Genomic DNA, 24,635 nt, shown 5'->3' on the forward strand with positions numbered 1-24,635 from the left:
GGGATCGCGAAGCTTGGGCTGGACGCGACGTCTCTACTGTCACCACGCGAGGCGACGAAACTGCTATTCCCTAGGCTTCCTTTGCGCGCACATTTATTCTGGACCTGCCACCCAGGTGGCCACGGCATCGAATTGCCCGTTTAATTCTGTTTTAAAAAATCTACTTACCTAAATCCAGACGATGGCTCTAATTAAGGTCGTTTCTCCAACGACACTATTGCTGGTGAAGCGTGTTTCCCATCTCACCGTGACAGGGTTGATTCAACCACGAATGAGACCCCCTTCAGGGTCTCCACAAAGCGCCACCTGGGCAATTGCAGAGAGGGACTCTATGGGGAGAGAGGGCTTCTAATGGCCTTGTGTGCGACCTGTCTGGTTGAATAAGGGGTAAACAGAGCTCGCCCACGTCCTGAGGGCTGGGGAGGGGGGCGGGAAGAGAGGCAGGCGGCGGGACTGCCGCCCTTCCAGTGAACTGGCCCAATTCTGCTGCCTTAGCAGTGGATGGATGGAGTCAAAGCTGGGGTTTGCGCAAAAGTGCCCTGAATAAGGGGAGTACAGTTAGTTGGTAGTCCCGGCAGGAGATTTTGCTTGCTTTTAATTACCCCAGGGAGAAGGGTTTAGTTGGTCAGCTTTTAACTTAGCTGCAATGAAACAGGACCCAGGGAAAGTTTAATCATTAGACCACAAAGTAAAGCTGCTTTATGGGTTTATAAACCTCCTTTCTGCTGAGGAAGGCAGGAGCCTCAGGTCTTGGTGATGCATTAATTATTCACTAAATCAGCACTTGCCCTGTTGCAGCCTCTGGAGATTTTTTTTGCCTCCAGCTAACGTCCAGGGTCCTTGGTGCTGGCTGGGCAGCCCTGAAAACACAAGAGAAAGCGGGTGCTGTTGTGAGGGTTTAATTTTGCAACGGAGGGTCTTCACAGCTTAATTAAAAAACATTCAGAGGCAAATGCTTTTCCCCTTGTGGAGCTCTTAATACCCTGGGTCAAAGTTGCTTATTAGTTTTTTATCCGTCCGTACTGCAAGCATCATTCACTTCTGCCTCTTTCACAAGACCTCCCTGCTACTCAGTGGTGATCATTTTCCCTGGTCAGTGTCTTCTCATAGATTGCAAAGAGTTACCTACAGCCCTGAGGCTCTCACCTCATTCTCAGGAGTAAACATTACTGAGTCAGTTAAGAGATTTGTTGAGTGGTTTGTTTGGGTTTTTTTTTTTCTTTTTTTTTTTTTTTTTTAACACGTATGTGCAGGGGCTAGTGTATATAACACACCTTCACCATCTGACCACTCCATTGCTGAATTTGTCTCCATTCCCTGTCCTGGAACGTACTTTTGTCCTGGAAGCAAGTGTTCTCCTCTGACCGGCTAAGCACAATGCTCTCACATGCAAACCTGCTCCATTTCCCCATCTTAAGGGAAGAAAACCAAAACCCTTCTTTATGCTATATACTCTCTACTCCTTTATTCCGTTTGACTTCTTAGCCCAGGTGCTTGAAAGGATAGTTCGCACTTGTGTTTCCAATCGGTTTCTCCTTCATCCCATTATAACAGAACTCCCATCTCCGCCACTGGTCTCAGTGATGACTGCTGGCCCTCCAACTGCCAAGTGCAATGGCCGTTTTCCCTAGTGGAACTCTCTGTGGTCTATCTCCCATGACCACGCCCTTCTTTTATTTTTTATTTTTATTTTTTAACATTTATTATTGAGAGACAGAGAGAGACAGTGCATGAGCAGGGGAGGGGCCGAGAGACAGGGAGACACAGAATCTGAGCTGTCAGCACAGAGCCTGACGCGGGGCTTGAACTCACAAACCGCGAGATCATGACCTGAGCCCAAGTCGGACGCTTAACCGACTGAGCCACCCAGGCGCCCCGACCACGGCCTTCTTGAGACTTTTCTTCCTTGACTTCCAGGACACCATTCCAAAATTTCCCCATAGGACTGACTCCCTCTCTCCCATTTCTCTTTCCTCTCTCTTTCCCTTAAACATAGGGTGCCCCCAAAGGTTTTGTCTCCAGCTTCTCTTCCTTCTATAACCATTCTCATCTGTGACCAGCCTCTCCACCACCTTCACCTTGGTCCTCCCTACATCTGTAACTCTAGCTTCTACCTTGTTTGGAATTTACATCCAGTTTCTAACAGCCTATTGAAAGCTCTACTTTCATGGCCCATAAGTACGTGTGCTGCAAAACTTAAGTCACCTCCCCACCCATCCCTCCTAGAACAAAATGTGTTCTTCTGTTTCTAATTTCTGTTATTGGCCCCATGATTCACCTCTGAGCTCAAGACGAGCCTGGGAACAAGACTGGCTATATGATTTGCAGGGCCCAGTGAAAAAGGAAAAGGAGCACGGGGACCCTTTGTTCAAAAATTAATGACTTCAAGATGGTGACAGAGCAGTAAACCTAGCCCGGGACCCTTCAGAGACTGTACACATCCTCCTTAAAACCAGCCCAGCTTGGGACTCATATTGGACATTTCCATCTCCTTACCTCTTCCTATCATTAGCTCCTGTCATTTCTATCTTACCAGCAACCAGCCACCACGTTCCCTTTGCTCCAACCTCATCACCCTGCCTTAGTTCAGTCTGCCCTCGCGTCTGGTCTGAACCCTGCAGGAGCCTCCCTGGCTGCCATTTTGATTCCAAACTCTCCCTTTCCGCTGGTCTAATCCTCCCTAACATCACCAGAGGGATTTCTGAGGCACCCCTTTGATCATGTTGTTCCCTTGTTCAAAAGCCTTCAATGGCTTCCCTCTGCCCATGTGAGCTTCCTGAAGTTCCCAACACAGGGCATGCTTTATACTGTGCCTCTCTGTCCCATGGACCCTCCTTGAGCTCACCAGTGTAGTGAACTACCACGCATCTTTGAAGCATCCACTTAAATAGACTTCGTCTCTACCCCCTTTTCACCCCCCAACTCTGTCCACCAGCACCTTGTAAAAGCCTGTTCCGGCGTAAATGACATAACGCTGTAACTATTTGTTTATGCCCTTATCTCCACTAGACAGTGAGTCCAGGCCAAATATTGCGTAACACCGATTGATGCACAAACGTTGCCTAATATGACATGGGCACGTTGTAGGTGCTCAATAAATGTTTCTTGAGTGGAAGTAAATAAAGACTGGACTCTAGGTTCTAAAAACTTCTTTAAATCTTAAATGTCCACTTTCTACCCAACACGAGTTTCTAGTCAAGTAGCAAAAGAAAGATCACCAGACTGGAGTTCATTTTAGGAACACTTCCAAATTTTGCTCATGAACCAATTCTTCCTCTCTGATGTTACAAATGTAGGAGGCATGAATCACTCTTGCTAGTAAAGCTCATTGAGGCTTTACTCCTGCTGACACCACCCCTACCCTCTTATTCATTCCACACATGTACCCCCCCAGCACTACCTGCTTCAGCACAAGGCAGTCTTTTACTGGAAAGTTCTGCAGCATCTTGAATAGCAGATGAGACTGCAAATTGTTGGCCGTTCAGTCTCAAAGAATGTGCAACAGTTGTCTCCCCGAGGCCTTGATTATTTGCTTGGAAAAACAAAGCAAGAACTGCTTTCAAGGTTACCGTCACAGTCTTAAAATGCCATTTATGGGTCTCGTTTTAAGTCCTGGATTGACAGCGTAACGACAAGGAGGTCACATTCTGGCCTTTGACCTTTAGGTTCTAAAACCTGGCTGTCTACCTAACTCTGCTCTCATGAAAAATACTAGATTTGGGTTGTTTTGAAAATTAGATTGAAGGGTACTTTGTGAGAATCAGAAATGAGCTCAAGAAGTTTTATGACCAGGAAAATTTAGAACAAATGTCACGTGGCACTTTCTCCATCTAATACCTCTCATAATATGCGGGACAGTAATTTGTAATTTTGTGTCAAATGCCCTTGCCCTCAGGGGCTCTCTGAGGGCAGGCACTGTGTTTTATTGAAATTCATATTCTCATCCAAGGGCAGAGTTTTCGGTGTACAGAGTCACTCAGTATCTGCTTGTTGGATGAGTGATTAAAACTGAATAACCCTTCCTTATGACCATTAAGGGAGCCCATAGGAATACCATCACCTTCTAGAATATGGAAGGCCTGAATCAGGCAGGGCGTCACAGCATTTTCAGTCTCGGACTATACAATAGAAGCTGCTATTTGGGCTTGTATTAACATCCCTTTGTCTGGGAACAGTCCCCAGACTCTCTTGGGGGGGACTAGTCCTTTGACGTTGTCAGCCCAACAGAATTTGGATGGGGCTAATCTCTCCATGGGCTCCAGGCTAATCAGTACCCCTCTCTCTTCTTCTTCCCAGTGTTTGGTTCGGGGATGGGTATACAACTCAAGTTTTCCAGTGAGGGGACTTCTGGGATTTTTGTGGGCGAGAAAAAGCACTCTCTCCCTGGACTTGAAGTTATATGGATGGAGCTGGTGGCGGCTGGAGACTGGGGCTGACCACAGAGAAGAGCAGAACTGGGGGAAGCAATAGGGAAGATCCTTAAGTACCACCTTAGAATATCTTGATCCAGCTATGCCTAAAGCCAGCGGACATTCCCCGAGCCAATACATTTTTCTGGACATGTAGCGTCAGACTTACGAAGCTTTGTTGTTTGTAGCCTGAGATCTGGGACATTTTTGTTTTCAATTGCAACATGACCTACTTTATCACGATCCAAGCAGACCCTTATCAATATGATCTTAAAAACAGCCATCTGTCTATTCTTAAAGAGCTCAGAAGAAAGGTCACAAATGAGTACCCAAGTCTATATTTGAATGTTTTAAGGTAGTCACTAAAAATAGGTATAAGAAGGTCACATCCATGCTTTTTACAGACTCTCTCAAGGCTACATACCCATCGAACTTCACCTCCAGCAAGGGGGCCAAGAAGACACTTTAGATCCCAGCAGGGGTAGGGTGGCACTTTCTACCCAGCTATGCCTGTGAATTCCAAATGTCTTTAAAAGTTGTTTATCTATATTTAACAAGAATGCCGTAGAAACACTCTAAGTGGGACACATTTTCAGCTCACTATTTATTCTTTGTTTATGGATTTTAGCATCTGGTTGCTAACCTGGCACTTTAAAAATGAGTAGGAGAGAGATTAATGTTTGAGGTAAGGCTAAAGAGCCTTAGCAAAGCTCTTAAATTTTTTTTCAAATTAGATTCATAGCAGGATTAACCTCGATGTAGTCAATTAAACACATTTAGACTTGAATGCTAGTCATGAACTAGTTTCATTTTTCTAGCATATCATATCTTTACCTTCATTCAGGAGTGTCCTGTGTAAGAAGGAGGGGCAGTAAGAACGTGAAAAACACAAGGGGCGCCTGGGTGGCTCAGTTGGTTAAACGTCCGACTTCGGCTCAGGTCATGATCTCATCATTTGTGTGTCCGAGCCCCGCATCGGGCTCTGAGCTGACAGCTCAGAGCCTGGAGGCTGCTTCGGATTCTGTGCCTCCCTCTCTCTCTGCCCCTCCCCCTGTTTGCGCTCTGTCTCTCTCAGTCTCTCAAAACTGAATAAAAGTTAAAAAAATAAATTAAAAAAAAAAAGAATGAAAAACACAACTACTTGCAGTTCACATAGAATACAGTTTAAGACCTTTAAAAGTAAAGGTTTTTGTTTCTCTGGTCAGCTTTTGTCAACTTTGATAGTTACATTCACAAACATTTGTATAACTGAAGTTTAAGAAATTATCACAACTATTTGCTCTATAAATACTTAAAAAAATTTTTCAGATGAGCTATGTGCTTGGACAAAATACATCGACATCCAAAATTTGAGGCCTGCTTTTTGTTTTAAAACGGTTGCTTGCTTGAAAATCACAAACATCCAATTGAGTAGAAGCTAACACTGAGAGTTTGATAGTTGCATTTTAGAAACACTTTTAATTAAACTCAGTTCACCTCTTATGGAAATCTGCCTAAAACTGTATTATTTTTTAATGTTTATTTTCAGGGGAGAGAGACAGAGCCTGAGCAGGAGAGGGGCAAAGACAGAGGGAGACACAGAATCCAAAGCAGGCTCCAGGCTCTGAGCAGTCAGCACAGAGCCCAACGCAGGGCTCGAACTCACGAACCAAGAGATCATGACCAGAGCCGAAGTTGGATGCTTAATGGACTGAGCCACCCAGGTGCCCCCTAAAATTATAAAGACTCTTTTGAAAATTGTATTTCAGTTGGTGTTACTTCCCTTGGCTTTGTAAGGATGCTGAAATTTGGTCAATAGCCCGAGGAGGAGAAAAGGGCATTCTGTATTTAACTCTTCCTTTACTCTTTTTTAATCCAGATTCTGTCTTTCTCCATTTGAAATGTCCAGTTCAGTTCCCAGTAAATCCCTAAAGTCCTCACCACATTTTCCTAGGAGTCCCCAGTCACATGCCTGGTATACAGTAGGTACTTAGGAAATGCTTAGGGAATGAAAAAGCATTTATTTAACCTCTATTTTGAGACCAATAAGGTTCAGGCAGTATCTTTGTACCAGAGGCTTGAAGGGATAGTTTAACCTACTCTCTTGCTGTAACCCTATCGCATAGTTCTAGGTTATTAATTATTACCTAGGGTGATCTGGGAAACTAGATTTAATTAGCAAGTTAAATGCTCTACCCATGGCTTGTACTCGGAGGGGATCCTGATTCCCAATCCGGTCTTTTCCCTGAGAAGATGGAACCTTTGATCTGAGGACGTGTCAGAAGTGATGGAAATGCTAGTTTAGAAGCCATCACCTCTGTCGTGTAGCACAGCCTTGCCTCATTATCCCCCACCACGATGCCCTTGGCCTTCTAGAAGAATTGACTCTACAACTGCGGTCCCTCTAGAGTAAGCCCGATCTTCCGGAAAGAGTATTTATTTCATCAAGGCCATCGCGCTTGAGGCTGCCAAGGCTGGTAATCAGACTTGTGAAGGGCAGCCCACCCAGAGCTGAGTGGCTACATTTTTATCCCATCAGAAACAAGCCAGCACTCGGCCTCACTCCAGGATTAGGTGCTATTTCACGTATCGGGCTGTTTGCCAGACAAAGAAGTTGGAGGATGTGTTTGCTCTTTCCAAGATGGCTAAATGGGATGCTGCTATTAACCTCTGAGTAAATGGTTTCTCCGTGATCCTATCTGGAAAACATGGAATACGGGGCTGATAACTCAGTCATCTACTCAGGACTTTTTCGTCCAAGTGCTGACCATCGCTGGTCGGTGGCCTTCGACTTTGGAAGCTCCAGTTGTCTACCTGGTTAGTACCTTAAGCCTTAGCAGTAACCTCTGTCTCGTTCTTTAACATTTCTTGAGTAGTTTCTATGTGCCAATCACTGCTATGTACTAATGGTATATGTTCTACATTTAGAGAAGGCCAAGGCTGTCTTAAATACGTATATTATTAGCAAGAAGAGTCACAAGCGTTAAAGTCTAAGATGAAGAACAAACACTACAATGTTCTATTTCTATAAACATATACATGTATGCATACATGAATAGGCAAAGTTCTAGAAAGTTCTAGGAAGAGGCATAGCAAGATGGTGGGTACTTTCAGGGAAGGTACGGGCATTATGTTTGGGATGGGGGTTAAATAACCTTTTAACTTTTTAAATGATAATCTAATGTCTGTAGCTGGTATAATCAGACCAAAAAATTGTAACCCCAGGTTTTTGTTTGTTTGTTTTAGATATAAATGTCTGTTATACTTTGAATACAGCATATGCTGAATTTGGGTTAAGTCTGGGTTTTTACCTGAAAATAGAAATTCAAAGAAAGACCTAGGAAATTAAAATCCATTCTTTCTAGTCACCAATGAATTTACTAAATGAGACAGCATGGCTCTTAACAAATTGGGACCATGTAAGTCACATTTCTATGCCTCGGTTTCCTCATCTGTAAAACAGGTACAAAGGTCACATGCCTTAGCACACACTACAGGCTCTTCGAAATGTGGCCCCTTGTAATTACTCCCAATTCTGCGTTCTGAGCTAGCAGCCTCTCACCCCCCAACAAGCTGTAGCCTGAATATACTCACCATTCGCAAAAGCTAAACCCTGGTTTTTGGCTCATCCAGTTCCTTCTGCCTGGAATGCCTTCTCGGCCTTCTCTGCCAAGACAGCTTCTACTTATGTTCAAAGTCCAGCTCTGATGGTACTTTGCATGTGGAACCTTCTCAGTTTCCACTGCCCAGATGCAATACTTGGACCGATATCTCTTGGAAAAGAGCTTTCTAGATTGTTCTGGACCAGCTGTGCCACACACAAGGCCAGGCACCTCATCTCTTGCACTGTATCCCTAGCACCAGCACAGAGCACATCGCTGGTATCCAACGAGTGTCCACCAAGCAGACTGTTAGCGTGGGAGATTTTCTGTGTTTGCTAAATTGTGAGTGCGTGGAGAGCATCCGAATTTGCCCAGCACTGAGCACAGAGCTCATCAGGTATTTGTTGAACGTGTTCATTCAATAAATGTCTGGATCTACGCCCAGTGTGCTTTCCGGGGAGAAATAATTCACAGGTAATTCTTCAGCCAGAATGAGTCATACCCAATATACATTAGTACTATGTATATATAGCACCATACTTTTCACCGTTTCTGATGACAGAATGGTAAGTCAACGTCCCCAGGTCTCACCGTGTCATCTGTAACGAGGTTCATAAGGGCACTAACAGAACTGATTGCTAGAAAGGTAAACGCGTGCCTTTCCGGAGGGCAATCTGAAATATTAAATTATATATAACTTTGACTCAGGGAAAATATGCCAAATCATGCAGATAAAGAGGTTTACACTATTGTTTTTAAATAAGAGAAAAACTGGAAATGACCAACCCCCTATTGATGATCATTTAGGTTAATTATGCTAGACCCCTGTAATGGAATACTAGACATTTCCCTAAAAAGATGGAGTCCCATTGTTAGGGCATAACTGGGAGAAAGTAGGCTCCAATTATGAAAAATAAATGTAATATATGTACATTATATTTCTTGAGGGATTAAAAAGGGAAACCATACAGGAATTGCCTACAGACAGCCCCAAATTTTAAATGATAGTTTCCCCTTATTTTAGGGTTTTCTCCGTAATGAACATGTCAAGGCTTTGTTCTAAAAATCATTTCAAAATTAGGAGAGTTTCCTGTGATCGCCTGCTCCAAAGTGACCTTTTATGTGCAGAAGTGAAGTTCACTTTAATAAACTCTGTAACCTTGATCAAAGTATTGCAATGTTCACATCCCTGAGAAAAAAGTCTGTCTTCTGCACAGTCAAAACAGAAGAGAAACAAATCAGTCTTGCTGCTATCCCTTAAAAGATGCAGGTATTTGATACAAACTTGAGTCTGAGTAGAGTAGAAACGTTTATGGTCAATTTGCGTTTGCAATGTTAAGAGTAGCCAGGATTAAAATTCTTCTTAACTGCCTCCTTTGCTGTTAGGCTCCAAACAAAATATGGTAAACTGTGTTCACCGTTGAGAGTGGATTTTTTTTTTTTTTCTGACAAAGACCCATGTTTATAAATGTTTAAATCCTTCAGGTTGTCTGTATGTTAGAGCTGCCCTCCCAAGTGGATGGAGCGGAAAAACGGTATTTGTTATGGAGGAATTTTAGTATACCCATCTCTGTATATCTGCTGTATAGAATGCATGATGGTATGGTCTGAAGAGCTAAGAAAAGAACTGGGATCTTAAAAAGGAAAAATTGCCACTTCAAACATATCCTATCTAAATACATTCACTTTTTTATATTGGTCTGTAATAAAGTTTAGACTTCTTTCCAGATGAAAGCAATTGTTCTTCTAATCCCCAATACGTGACCTTCTCCATTAGTATTTTGCTTTCCTAGGTGAGTCCTCATGCAGTATGGCCAACACAAAGCTAAACGTCAGTGTCGTAAAGATCCCCAAGTGTTTATCTTTAGATATGGGATGTTTATACAGCCTTTCCAAGCTTTGAGCTTCTTCCCATGGTACGAATCTCTGGAATCCTCAAACACTAGTTTGGCTGTTAGATTTTTCAGGCTCCATGAAACTTCCATTCCTGTTCCTTTCTAGAAAGTTCACAGTATAGTGATGCTTTTAATAGGCTCCATTGGGAGTCAAGGAAAAAAACAACAACTTGGGTTAAATATTCACTTTTACAGAGCTAAGAGTCTAGGTAGGAGTTTGGTTATTACAGAGTCCTGGAAATTGGTTGCATGTCCTATAGATCGACTATAGTAGTTGGGTTTGTTTTTCTACATGACCAAATGAATTTTGTTGAATACACACATATTGTAATAAGTTGTAGAAATAATACAACTTACTACGTAAAATCTGGCCTACCTCATTATTTGTAAGGTACCTTGTTGCCCTATTTTTAAAAACTACATGGAAGGTTTGAGGACCGAAAAGAATTCTGTTGAGTATGTTTGGGGACAACCATATGCTCCTTTAGTTGGCTGTTCTTAAAAGACCTACTAGTCCCACAAGAGGATACATGTTTGTTCACTAACATTAAGGATAAAGTATTTCAGGGTACCTGGGTGGCTCAGTCGGTTAAGCGTCCAACTCTTGGCTTCGGCTCAGGTAATAATCTCATGGTTTGTGGGTTTAAGTCCCGTGCTGGGCTCTGTGCTGGGAGCACAGAGCCTGCTTGTGATTCTATGTCTCTTCCTCTCTGCCCCTCCCCTGCTTGTGCTCTCTCTAAATAAACTTAAAAAAAATGATAAAATATTTCTATTTGGTGAGCCAGTTTTAATTTTGTTTTCTTTCTAGCAGAGTTACTTTCAGTGAAATAATTTCTAAGGCCATTTATATAAAAAATTGTAGTCAATTTTAAGAAAATGTTCTACTGTATTTGATGGACTGTTTAATAGAGCCTAAGACCAGTTAAAAGAACAAGTGGTCTTGAAAGAGAGGGTCCAGGGACGCCTGGGTGGCTTAGTAGGTTGAGTGTCTGACTTTGGCTCAAGTCACGATGTCAACGCTCGTGGATTTGAACCCCACATCGGGCTCTGTGCTAACAGCTCAGAGCCTGGAGCCTGTTTTTGGATTCTGTATCTCCTTCTCTCTCCACCCCTCCCCAGAACCCCTCCCCCTCTCTCTCAAAAAAAAAAAAAAAAAAAGAGGGTTCAATAGAATGAGTATTGTCCTGGGATAGGTTTTCTATCACGGCTGCCTTAACATTTCTGTCAACTAGCTATGTGACCCCAGCTAAAGTAACCTCAGTACCCTTCTGAAAATGAGGGGAGAGGGGGAGGGAATTCTTTAAATCTCTTGCATTTTGGCTTTCCTAAACCTTTTTCCTGAAGGAGAGGCAAGGTTGGAGAGAAGATCACATGCCACAGCCCCAGAGAGATGTCCGTAGCCAGCATCTCTAAGGGTTTGCCCAGTTCCATCTAGTATTTTTTGGACAGTCCTTTACAGGGAATACCTTCCACTGGTAGATTTTAGTTTTTCTTTTTTACTGTAAATGTTTTGTGATCTATTTCCAAGTCTTCCCTGCAAGCAAGTAACCGTACTAACGACTAGATTTTAATTCTTGGGAGGGAGAGCAAGAGAACTTTGCAGTAAACTTAGTCTATTGCCAGCTGGTAAATGGGAGATAAAGTGTAGCCAGCCCTCTATTTCCTAGACTTCCGTGTTTGTCATCAAAGAAGTATGGAGGTATGTCACGTCAGACATGGCTATGAATCAAACAGCTAACCTTTAAAAACAAAAAGCACGTAATTTATATGAACATGAAGAAAACCGTCTTCAAAATCCTGTGCATTCTGATTAATATGTTTAATTAGAGGCTGTGATAAACTTGTTTTGTGTCAAAGTTTGTTCAGTTAGCAGGCTGAGTCAGACAGGTTGGTAGGGCACAAGGAGCCCTCTAGAAGGGCCACTCAGAGCATTTGAGTAAAACTAAAGATTATATGTAGTTTCAAGCTCTTTCCCAGAAGAGAAAAGCTAGATGCTGATAGATGAGCAGGTGTTAAGAGAAGTCATCCTTCATCTGCTTTATGTTGGAGGGAGAGGGAAAAAAATGCTCGCGCGCTCTCTTGCTCTCGCGCGCGCTCTCTCTCTCTCTCTCTCTCTCAAGAGAAGAAACAGAACGTTGAGGGAAGGAAACAGGAGAGAACAAACGGAGCAGTCTTCTGGTAAATTGTAAGCAGGCATCTCTGTTCCTAAAAGCTTTAATGCTTATAATGGAAAGAGCCTGTGAAAACTTTGGTCACCAAAGTTTGTCACTTCTCTGAAGTGGGAGATTCAGGGCTGGCAAAGAAGTTTCAGTGAGGAACATAAAGTGATGAAAAAAAAACTTCTGTTCAGGTTTATTTTGCGGGGGGAGGGGGGATTGTTGGCAAGGGAGGAAGAAGAATGGGTATGTATGTGCGAGGGTTTGCACACAGGAGGGTTTGATTCAACTAGTTTGTTGAATGGCTAAGGATTACTGAGGACCCTAAGAATTGTAGCTGTCTTTACATAAACTTTGCATAAATCTTAAATATACATAAATACATAAACCTTTATGTTGTATAAATGTTTTATGAACACAAAAATGTTTTCAAATGTGTTAAGGCTTTCTGCTTAGCCACTTAGTCGCTTTTTCTATACAAAGCCTAATTGAATGCAAGGCAAAGCTGTCCTTCATTTTGGCTCAGGAAGCTCTGCCTGGGAATTGTAGCTGTCGCCTGTCTGTGAGGCCATGACCTTCATTTGGGAGTGGTGCACTCCAATTTATGGCCCTATGGCTTGGAAAATATCAACAATCTTGTAAACAAACATCCATGGCCAAGGAAAGGCGAGAGTGTCCAAATGCGGGGGGAAGAACCAGATTTGAGAGGAAAGAGCAGGGACCTTGCTTGGCGGGGGGGGGGGGGGGGGGGGGGGGGGGAAGAGTTTTTCCGGCAGAGACTTTTTCCAGAGAAAGGAGGGGATTTTCAATAGCTGCTATAGGGTGTCAGTTACAGAGAGCGGGAGGGATGGGAGAAAAGGATTTCTTTTGTCCTATGCATGTACTCAATTCCCAGTGGACATTCTCCCCCTCTAAATATGGAGTTAAAGACTTGCATTGTTCTCAATTACATTTTTAGAGGGGCCAACCCACATGGTGAGCCGGTTTCATGTTGCAGCGGAAAACATTTTCATTCAGGGATGGTCCGAGGACTGTCTGATTTGCAACAATTGGGAGTCGATTTATGGAATACGTAAGTGCACCAAAATTTAGCATGTTTCACTCTGTGCTAAGTTCTATAAAGGCTATAGAAGTGGCTGAACATATGTTCTGTGCCCTCACGGAACTTGCTATCTGGTTAGATAAGGCTTATCAGCGAACGGGCAGTGTAAGAGGACATTTCAGAGAAAGTGTTTTCAGCCAGGCCAGAGAAGAGAAGGACTTTGGCTGAAGGGAGGTTTTCCTCATGGAAAAATCAGATTTGGCGGACCCACAACAATGGGACTTTCAAGAAAGCCAGCGCTCACTCTAGGAGCCACTAGAAAGAAGTAGGGGAGATGTAACATACATGGGGTGATTGACCAGAAGTAGGTCCTGAAGGATTTCAGGAATACCTTTCTCTTCTCGTAGCCCTTTCCCATGTGAGTGACCGTGGGAGGCAGATCAGGTATAGTCATTAGCATTTCACAGCTGCAGGAAATAAGGACATGAAATTCAGAGAGGCTGTGAATCGTGAGAAGTCACGTAGGGGACACGCCAGAATTTAGTCCACTGTCCCCATGCTGTGGGACAGAGAGGGGACTGTTGTAGCAGTCAGGGGAGGGTTTGGACTCCGCGAGTGTCCCAGAGATCCTAAAGGGAATGTTGGTTCAGCTGTTTCACAGAGACCAAGGTCCTAGTGACATCACAGGAGAGGTTTGCTTTTCTATCTGGTACAAGTTCAAGCTGGCAGGTAGCCCACGGGAGCCAGGCATAGACAGCTGTACTGCACATGGTCATTGTGTCTCCCTTAAGCCCCAGGAGGCTGGTCTACATGGGCAGCATCAGTCAGATATCTTGGTTTCGCAAACAGGAAGCACTAACGAGAGACTGGCTGTGACTGGGGAGGGCGGCATCAGGTGTTTATGCCCCAACATCCTCTGCAAGGTGGTCATGACTGGCTGTCTCCCTTTACCAAGGGTCATGGGGCCTGGTGAGCGGCCTTCCTACACACACTCTCTGATTCCCAGTTGTTACTGTCTTTCCTCACCCACAGCCAAGTGTGGTGATGACCCCCGTCTCATGCTGTCCTATCTTTTATGGTTTTCCTCCACTCTGACCACATCTTTGTCCACCGTCCCCTGATGAAACGGTACCCGCTTGTACCCTCTGCATCATGCCGGAACCCTGACTGCTAGTCAATTAGGGACTTAAGTTTCTTTTGCTTTTTTTCCCACCAGTATGATCCTCATCTACAGGGTTACACCTGGCTCACCGTATTCCAACCCACTTGAAGCGGAAAAAGAAATGGAGACTGTATTAGCTTCCTGTTGCTGCTAGAACCAGTTACCACAAACATAGTAGCTTAAAAGGCATGCTTAGCTTACATTTTTGTAGGTTAGACGTCTGGTACACATCTCACTGGGCTAAAATCAAAGTGTGGCGTGCATAGCTGTGCTCTTTTCTGGAGGCAGTGGAGAAGAATCCCTTTCCTTGCTTTTTCCAGCTTCTAAGGTCCACTTACGTTCATCGTGGTGCCTGTCCTCTATCTTGAAGGACAGCAACATCAGCCCAAACCCTCCTGATGCTGACATCTCGCCGAATCCCTCTTCCGCTTCCCTCTTCCACTTTTAAGGACTCTTACGATTACATTGGACCCACCTGGATAATCCAGGCTAATTGCCAGATTTCAGGGTCAGCTGTCAGTACCGCAACTCCATCTGCAGCCCTAATTTCCCTCTGCCATATGATGTAACAGTTACGGGCTAAGGAGATTAGGACGCGGACACCTTTTGAGAGCCACTATTCTGCCTACCGCAGCGGGTGAACAACTTCCTTTTAAGGTTGTGTCCTTGAGGTTGCATACAACACTCTCCCCTACTATCCTCCTGGCCAGAATTCAGTCACGTGGTCACACTGAACTGCAAGGGAGGTTGAGAAGTACGGTTTCTCGAACTAGGCAGCCGTGGACCCAGTTAAAACATGGAGGAGTCCTATTACCCAAAGAAAGAAGGGAGAGAAGGGATATTGAATAGCAATTTCTAGCCTGTTCCCCCTCGGGCTTGTTTGTTCTTGGCAAGATCTGCTTTTGGTTTCCCCTCACTTCCTTTTGCATCTTGGTGCTTTGGGCTAATTGCAAGTGACTATTGGCCCTGAGCTGCCCTTCACCTGAGATCGGTTTCTAATTTAGGAGAAGATAGAGTGGTTTCCTTAATGGACCACAGCAGCTGCCTCATGTCTGTGTCCTGATCTTCCATAATGATTTTTTTTAAATTTTTTTAATTTAATTTTTTTATTTTTTAAAATTTACATCCAAATTAGTTAGCATATACTGAAATAATGATTTCAGGAGTAGATTCCTTAGTGCCCCTTGCCCATGTAGCCCAACCCCCTCCCACAACCCCTCCAGCAACCCTCAGTTTGGTCTCCATATTTATGAGTCTCTTCTGTTTTGTCCCCCTCCCTGTTTTTATATTATTTTTGTTTCCCTTCCCTTATGTTCATCTGTTTTGTCTCTTAAAGTCTTCATATGAGTGAAGTCATATGATTTGTGTCTTTCTCTAATTTCACTTAACATAATACCCTCCGGTTCCATCCACGTAGTTGCAAATGGCAAGATTTCATTCTTTTGGATTGCCGAGTAATACTCCATTGTATATATATACCACATCTTCTTTATCCATTCATCCATCAATGGACATTTGGGCTCTTTCCATACTTTGGCTGTTGTTGATAGTGCTGCTATAAACATTGGGTTGCATGTGTCCCTTCGAAACAGCACACCTGTATCCCTTGGATAAATGCCTAGTAGTGAATTGGTGGGTCATAGGGTACTTGTATTTTTAGTTTTTTGAGGAACTTCCATACTGTTTTCCAGAGTGGTTGCACCAGATTGCATTCCCATTCCGTAATGATTTTTTGCTGAGACTAGCTGGTTTACAAATGTTTCTGACCTCTGACCCACACCGTGTGTGACCTACCACCTTGCTCTCCCTTCCACATTCAGAGTCTTAGATCCTGTCTGCTGCCCTGTTATTGAGTCTTGCCAGTCCCAGTCTCTATAAGCCCGGCCACTACTCTCGGTCTCAGTCTTGGCTGTCTCCTGCCCTTCACTCAACCCTTGCTCTGAGATGCACAGAATTCATCTAGACTTCTCTCTACTGGTCCCTCACACACCTCAAGAGACTTCCCAGTGCTGGGTAGATGTAGCGTTCACTCAACTCAAGTTTAGGAAACGGTCAGAAAAATTGTAACCAAAGCAAAGAAAATGTATATCATGTTGGGGTGGCTCAGTCAGTTGAGCATCCAACTTCGGCTCAGGTCATGATCTCGTGGTTTGTGAGTTTGAGCCCTACATCGGGCTCTGTGCTGACAGTGCGGACCCAGCTTGGGATTCTCTCTCTCTCCTCTCTCTCTGCCCCTCCCCCTCTCTCACAGCCTCCCATCTCAAAATAAATAAATAAACTTAAAAAAAAAAAAAAAGAAAATGTATTCATGCGGATGCCAGACAGAGCCATGCCTGCTTCCATGAAAGCTGATGGAGCCTTCTCCTATGCAGTATACATGGATCTAAAACCAACAGAGAGTGAAAGTCTGTGTGACACTGTTCACAGTTACATCCAAATGACTCGCAGGCCAAATGTTACTTCCTATACCTGACTTTGGGTTCTGGTCTCTAAGGAAGTACGTTCTTACTAGACGACACAATCGTTGCACCATTCAATTGGAAAACACGCCAATACCCAGCTATTTCTGGGTCCTCATGCTAGAGGATAAACAGGCTAAAAAAGGGGGGAATTATGCTTTGGATTGGGGTACTTGGTCTCAACTCTTAAAGGACCGCTGTTACACAGTGGCAGCCTAGAGGCGTGTGACTACAATCTCCACAATCCAGTCCTGCCACATCTAAGGGCAAAATGTAAGAGCACTCTGCCCCTGTACTTGAAGGACCTTCAAAGACAGAATCCTCAGGAAAGGAGGTTTGGGTCACTCTAACTGGCAAAGAGATGCTTGCTGAAGGCAGAGGGAACGTGGAATGAGTAGCAAGGGAAGAAAACCATCAATCCTAATACATCCTCTTGAGGAGTCACAGAGACGAAGTTTGCAATCTCAATCTGTGTTTTTAAAATTTTTAATGTTTAGTTTTGAGAGAGATAGAGAGAGCAAGGGAGGGGCAGAGACAGAGGGAGACACAGAATCCGAAGCAGGCTCCAGGCTCCGAGCTGTAAGCACAGAGCCAGACGCAGGGCTCGAACTCATGAACCAAGAGATCATGACCTGAGCGGAAGTTGGATGCTTAACCGATTGAGCCACCCAGGTGCCCCTGGAAGCATTTGTTTTGGTTTTAGAATCAAAAGGGGGATGAAGAATGCATCATGATATTAGGAAGAGTCAGATTATAATGGAAATTTATAATTTTTTGATGCTTGGCATCAAAATACTTCCTACCTTGGAAGATTCCAGAGACTGGTGGAGGCGAAACCCCCCTCCTACTACCCAAGCTAAAGGAGGCGGACATTCTCTCTTCTCTCTGGTGGCCAGGGCACATGAAGAGGCTCAGGCTGGACAGTGTTCCCAGGGATGTTGAGTCATGAGAGAGTGATGCAAGATGCAAGACAGTGGAGAATTAACTAGATGGTTAGAGTGTCCAGTAGGGACAGCATTAGCATCCTCACCCGGGATTTCCGGGAGTGTGATCTCAGATGTGTTCCCAGAGGCATAATTGTCCTTGGTTGCAGTCTCTCCAGCCATTTCTCCCATTTTATGTGCTGTTAGATTACGTTTAAATAAAGCCGTTTCCTGCATGATGAGCTCGTGTTAGTTTTCAATGTTTGCATCCAAGAACCAGACTGGTAAAATCATAATATTTAATTGGTCTTTTATTGTTAGTTATTTGGATTCTTTGCATTTTTAATATAAGGAGTGTTATAACAAATTATTCACAAAGCTTTTCTGCCCCTCTGTTTAAGATTATTTTCTTTTTTTTTTTTTAATTTTTTTTTAATGTTTATTTATTTTTGAGACAGAGAGAGACAGAGCATGAACGGGGGAGGAGCAGAGAGAGAGGGAGACACAGAATCGGAAGCAGGCTCCAGGCTCTGGGCCATCAGCCCAGAGCCCGACGCGGGGCTCGAACTCACGGACCGTGAGATCGTGACCTGAGCTGAAGTCGGACGCTTAACCGACTGAGCCACCCAGGCGCCCCAAGATTATTTTCTTAATATGCAGGTTCAACTAAGTCTTACAGTAGATCTTGCCACACATTTTCAGATGACTCTGCAACGTATAAAAGATACCGTTTCACCGAATCTTTGCCTGGGTCACTTCTTGAACAACCGATACAGCAAACGATACAAGTTACAAATGATTTATCTCAGGAAGAAGATTTTTGGCATATGCCCATTTTTTTAAGATCACCAAGGCTTATTAAACACCAAAGTTTAGAAAGCATAACCACTTTTTGATTACAGTCTTTCCAAAATACATCACATACTTCCTAACCTCCTCCCACCGGGATCCCTCATCCCCGGAGGCCTGGAGGAGAGATGGTGGGTTTATCTTGCCCTTGCACTTGATTCCCGTGCTTTCCTCAGCGCTGGGGAATTCGCTGCCCGGGGTGACCTCAATAGCCTCCTGGTCAGAAGACAGAAACTCCTTCCTCTTCAACCCTTTCCACACTCTCTGGCTGGTACTTGCATAGTCTCCAACCACTAAAAAGGTAAAACAGTTGAATGTTGCTGTTGCAAACAGATACCCATGCTTGGAAAGTCAACCACCCGTTCAAAGGTGGAAGTCAGTGTCCTGGTGGGAAAGCTGGAGTGTGTTCCACTCTGTACATTGGAGCAAACAACGTAGACATTGTGACAGTCTAGTTTTCAACTCTGTGTGTCATTTGTTTTCGTAGAAGTTTCCAAAAGTGTAAGAACATTACAATCATGTTTCAAGAGAGATTTCTGGGGGCTCTTTCCGGTAGAAAAATGTCATTCCATTCTTCAGGATCTCCAGGGAAACTGCAATTTTCCTAAATAATCTATGTTTTAAGAAATGTCATAATTCTATGTAATCCTAAAGCCTCCTTCGTTAAATGTTTAAATCCAGTTTTTATGAGTCAGTTTTTAAGGGACATGGTTCCAGCTGCTTTCCTCTTTCATACGGCAGCGTCAGTGTCCATTATTTGTTATGCAAAAATGAGGGGCTAGATTCCCTTAAAATAACTCTGCTGAAGGACAACTTTCACAAATAGAAGCACTGTGCTCTGTTATATAGCAGACATGCAAAACAAGTTAATGTGGACTCATAGACCTAATTGGAAATGAGACAACCTGATCTTTCATACCAAACAATAACAGCAAGATTGCTACTCTTTCAAAAATCAGATTTTGCAGCAAAAATACTTGCAGACAAATTATGAAAAGTAGTTCAATATTTATCTTTTTGAATATTGTTCCAGTGCCATTTGGGGAGGGCGGAATTCTTTGGTTGAGAGAATGGATATATAGGGAAGCGGGTATAAAAATTACATTTTGGGGGCGCCCGGGTGGCTTGGTCGGTTAAGCATCTGACTTCGGCTCAGGTCATGATCTCACGGTTCATGGGTTCGAGCCCTGCTTCGGGCTCTGTGCTGACAGCTCAGAGCCTGGAGCCTGCTTTGGATTCTATGTCTCCTTCTCTCCCTGTCCCTCCCCTGCTTGTGCGCTGTCTCTCTCTGTCTCTCAAAAATAAATAATTGTAAAAAAAAATTTTTTTTAATTACATTTTGAATTCTCTGCATTTTATTCACAATAGAGTGATAGTTTCATACATAGCACAAATCCAAATAAAAATCAAATACAGGACAAGCTAGCACATGCCATCCAGATTTATTCCATTCTAGTGTTAGAAACATTGACTTATTTTAACTTCATTTGCTTAAATTTATTTTACTTTGTTGTGGTAAGAACATTTAATATGAGATCTACCTTCTTTTTTTTTTTAGGTTTATTTATTTATTTTGAGAGTGAGAGAGAGAGCATACGCAGAGAAGAAGCAGAGAGGGAGAGGGAGAGAGAGAATCCCAAGCAGGCTCCACACTGCTAATGGGTAGCCTGACGTGGGACATGGAGCTCCCATGACCATGAGGTCATGACCTGAGCTGAAATCAACAGTTGGATGCCCAACTGACTGAGCCACGCAGGCACCCTGAGATCTACCTTCTTAACACACTTTTAAGTGTGCAATACGTTATCCTTGACTTACGTGTAATGTAAGGCAGAACTCTAGAACGTATTCATCTTGCTTCACTGGAACTTTATGCCCACTGATTAGTAACACTTTTCCCCTTGTCCCCCAGCCCCTAGCAAGTCATTTCACATTTAGTTTCGCTTGACTGAAATGATGATTAGTAAATAGAATACTTATTTAGATTTGTGCTTGCCATATGTAACAAATTATTTTTAGGTTATGAAAGAGAAAGGAAGGCAAGAGGAAAGGTTTCTCAAGCCAGAGGCGATTTCTCTGCTTCCCCCTTTCTATTCCACGTGGAACAGCATTGCCTGGGCCCAGCTCAGATCTCTGGCAAGGACCGGGCTCGGGACGGGGAGGCAGGCAGGACTGACCATTTCTGTTTCCCACGTTCAGCACAGCTCCTCAGGTTTACTTGTCAGAAGCCAGAAAAGAAGGCACAGGTGACTTCGTACGTCCCCTCTGCCTAACTGTAGCAAGCAGCATATTTATTTTCTCGCTCAACAATCTCATTTTTAATGGCAACAACTTGATCTTCCAACTCTTTCAGTTGGTCAGCTTTTTCTTGTCTACTCAGATTCAAATCTTGGATCTTCTTTTCTAAATCTGAAACAAGAAAATGAAGTACAGGATGTATTTGGTTTTGGTCTGGTTTGGAATCTGGATACCCGCCTTATACCTTACACAGGGATTTACGGGTCTCTTAAAGATGTATTTAGCTTTGCGTTTTGATTCCACGGACAAAACGTTTATTTTCACCAGACTTCTTGAGGTTTTCACACAAATCAGGGCAGAAAAGTTGATATTTTTGTCTAAAAAGTAGTTGATATCTAATGGCATTTATCAATGTCAGTCTAAAGCGAGTTAGAATTCATTAGAAATGAAAAGACAAATGATGAGCCTTGATTGGATTTGGTGCATATTTCCAAATGTTTGTTCTTGCTGTTTTAACTTCACTTTTTTTTTTCAATTGTAATGTTTATTTTCGAGAGTGAGAGAGACAGAGGGTGAGTGGGGGAGGGGCAGAGAGCGAGGGAGACAGAGAATCGGAAGCAGACCCCAGGCTCTGAGCTGTCAGCACAGAGCCCCAAATGGGGCTGGAACTCACAAACCGTGAGATCGTGACCTGAGCCGAAGTCAGGTGCTCAACTGACTGAACCACCCAGGTGCCCCTGATGAGGAACTTCTTAAAGAAGGAAAATAAATGTCCTGCTTCATCTGGGTGATCGGGTGGCCTGGGGGAATTGTCACACTAGCCTGGAGCGTGTGTCTAGAGGAAGGAACCGGAGTGCTGAAGACATCTGAAATGTGGGTGTTTTTTGTCATCCTGAGGAAACAGAATGAAAGCAGCAGGTGAAAGTTCCAGGAAGGAAGATTTGTCTGATTTATAAAGAACTTTCTAGCAGTCGCAGCTGTTCAAAGAAAGAGCTGTTATGGAAGGTGGTGAGCATTCTGTCTCTACAAACTTAAATACAGGTCACTTGGGAATGAAAAGGAGATCCAGCACTGGAAGGGGATTTGTTCTAAAAGGAGAAAAGCCCCCTGTGTTTCCGCCACATAAGTGAGTGAGGCTATGCGGGTTACTCCTCGTTTGCCTGACCACATCCATTCTCCGTCCTGCTCTGTCCTGGAAAGCTGGCCTCAGTGGGTGACATCATCCGGCTCCCTTGATCTCTGGGTCTCATTCACACTTGGCCCTGGACAGTTCTGGGAAGTGATGGGAGGGGGAGGGGGCGGGCGAGCAGACGGTCCCCGTGGAGAAGCAGGCTTCTGGCAGTTTATGCATCTGTCCGCCCAGCCTGCAAAGGTGCCCCCCCCCCCCGTTTATGCATCTGTCCGCCCAGCCTGCAAAGGTGCCCCCCCCCCCCCCCCCCCCCCCCCGCCTCTGGCTCCAGCCTTCATAGAGCTACTTCAGGGCTCTGGCCCTCCTGCTTCCCCTGCCCCTTCAGGCCCAGGGACACTGATGGCTTCTCATTGCCGCCCGTCACCAGGTACCTCCACACCCTTAGCAGATTCTCTGAATTCCTGGGTGTTTTTTAGAGTTCCTCCTATCAAGAAGCAGAGGCTATCTGCCCTCCCCCCTCAAACCAGGTCCAGCACTGCATGTTGTTTTGACCAGTATGAAGGGAGAGAAACGTACAGGACCACAGGGGCCTTGCAGTTTCTGTGCTCATTCTCATGGAATTCAATACAAGAGGCCGTAAGGCAGCCTGGGATAAAAGACCCTGGAGAAAACGGTCCAGCATCTCAGTCAAGCCCGGCCCCAGGCGGACCAGCCAGCTGACCCAGGAGCTGAGAGCACCTGCTTGAAGAACTCAGGACAGACCCACAGAACGGCCACCCAGAAAGCCACAGAAAAACAATGCACGGCTGCTGTGTTAAGCCCTTAAATTTGGGAGTGCTTTGTTACACAACAAATAGATAACAGAGCCCACTCTGTTTATAAGTATGCAATCCAGGGGCATCTGGGTGGCTCAGTCAGTTAAGCATCCGATTTCAGCTCAGGTCATGGTCTTGCGGTTCGTGACTTTGAGCCCCGTGTTGGGCTCTGTGCTGACAGCTCAGACAGAGCCTGGAGCCTGCTTCAGATTCTGTGTCTCCCTCGCTCTCTGCCCTTCCCCCACTCATGCTCTGTCTCTCTCTCTCTCTCTCTCTCTCTCTCTCTCTCTCTCTCTCTCAGAAATAAATAAACATTTAAAATATATATATATATATATATATATATGATCCAGAATTCTATCCAGGTGTGCTTCCTATTTCTCACTGGGACCCTGAATGACACAAAGGACTATAGAGGGACCCTGGCTGTGGACTGGGGTCCATTCTCACTCAACCTTGACCCTGCCAACGTAAATAAGGGCTCCCTTCTGGGGTCCCATGGGCACTTCTTCCTAACAGGTATGACAAGAGCACAGCTGTTGGGGTTCAGACCCTTCTCGAGTGGCAGAATCAGGAAGGTGGCCAAACCAATGTCTTCTTTTCCTACCTTGTTGAGCTGTCAGAACAGCTCTCAAAACAGAGCCAAGAAAGTGGAGTGTGTTATTTTAGACTTCTCTTAGAAGGCCCTTAACTTCTCTTCCAAGCAAATTTCAAAAACTGTTGAGAATTTGAGGCTATGGGAATACGTGGAAACAGTTTGGGCCTCAACATAAAACACAAGACAGAAAATGTTTTCCCCACGTTTTTGCTCCTACAGTAAGGACCAAGTTGTGTGAATAACAGCAACTAATTTTCATGGTATTGCTTATGGAGGGCACAATAAAAACCGCTCTTTTTGACTCTTTCCTAGTTAATTTCTTCTCAAAATTGTTAGGAAAATATGGAAAGTAAAAACTGTGTAAATTACATAAACGTAAAAGATGTAAATTATATAAACAATTACATTAATAGAAAAAGTAGCGTTTTCCTCTTTACTCTCCCCCTCCCCAGAGATAATGAATGGTAACAGGGTGGGATGTATTTTTCCTGACTTTGGCCCACACCAATGGTGTGTTCTCATTTTTTTCCCTGTCATAGTGGGAATATAAGTGATTCTAAGGCCAAAGACTCATTTTATAACAAAGAAGCATTGTACAGGAGGAGTCTCGGTTGTTTGAATATTTTGAGAGTTATTTACATTCCAAATGAATATGATTCACTTTAAAGTTTTGGAGACAATACAGATACAACCAAAAGTGAAACGAGGCCACTCATCATTTGGTATTTCTTGATGATTTAGAAGCAGTTCAGGGCATGATGACTGCCTAGAAAAACCATGAGTACAAGTTGTGGGGGAAGAAGATTCTGATGAACTTTCTGACTGTATGCATCCTATATTTACTACACTTTGTGCACATCTAAATGTCCATTTTTGATCAAAATCCTTGTCTGGACTATGATTCCTTCTGGAATGCTACCTACAGATCTCTGTAGGATGACCAGTGCCTTGGGGTCTAGATCATATGGACTCCAAAACAGTTATTTGCATGAGAGGAGAAATAGGAAGCATAGGTTAGGACAGGGTGTTTCAAGTTTCTCAACATCCACACTACTGATTCTCTGGGTAAAATAATTGTTCACTGTGGGGCTGTCCTGTGCATCATGGAATGTTTACCTGTGCCCCCGGCCCCCATCCACTAGATGCCGGTGGAACCCCCTAGGTGTGACAAGCAGAAATGTTTTCAGACGTTTTTGTCCCCAGGGAAGGAGATAAAATCACCCTGGGTTGAGAAACAGTGGGTTCGGAAAAGGGCATTTCAGGTTGACCAAAGGCCATGCCAGTTTGTTCTGATGAACACAGAAATGGAGCCTCGATGGTACCCTTTGAAGTAAAACCATGCAAGCGACTTGTTACACTGCGGTCCCCAAGGCACTGAC

At 44.0% G+C, this 24,635-nt stretch overlaps 1 protein-coding gene and 1 long non-coding RNA gene across 2 annotated transcripts in view; one reads left to right on the forward strand and one right to left on the reverse strand.

Annotated features, from left to right (window-relative positions):
* Window positions 1-24,635, forward strand: part of LOC113602991 (uncharacterized) — a 47,014-nt gene that overhangs the window by 345 nt on the left and 22,034 nt on the right. The gene's annotated exons all lie outside the window — the stretch shown is intronic.
* LAMB4 (laminin subunit beta 4) overlaps window positions 20,176-24,635 on the reverse strand; it is a 111,199-nt gene continuing 106,739 nt past the window's right edge. The window contains exon 36 of the mRNA XM_027071665.2: window positions 20,176-20,885. Within this exon, the coding sequence (XP_026927466.2) occupies window positions 20,746-20,885 (140 nt within the window). The 3' untranslated portion in view covers window positions 20,176-20,745. The remainder of the gene's footprint in view (window positions 20,886-24,635) is intronic.

This window comes from Acinonyx jubatus, chromosome A2, assembly GCF_027475565.1.
Source record: "Acinonyx jubatus isolate Ajub_Pintada_27869175 chromosome A2, VMU_Ajub_asm_v1.0, whole genome shotgun sequence".
NCBI lineage: Eukaryota > Metazoa > Chordata > Mammalia > Carnivora > Felidae > Acinonyx > Acinonyx jubatus.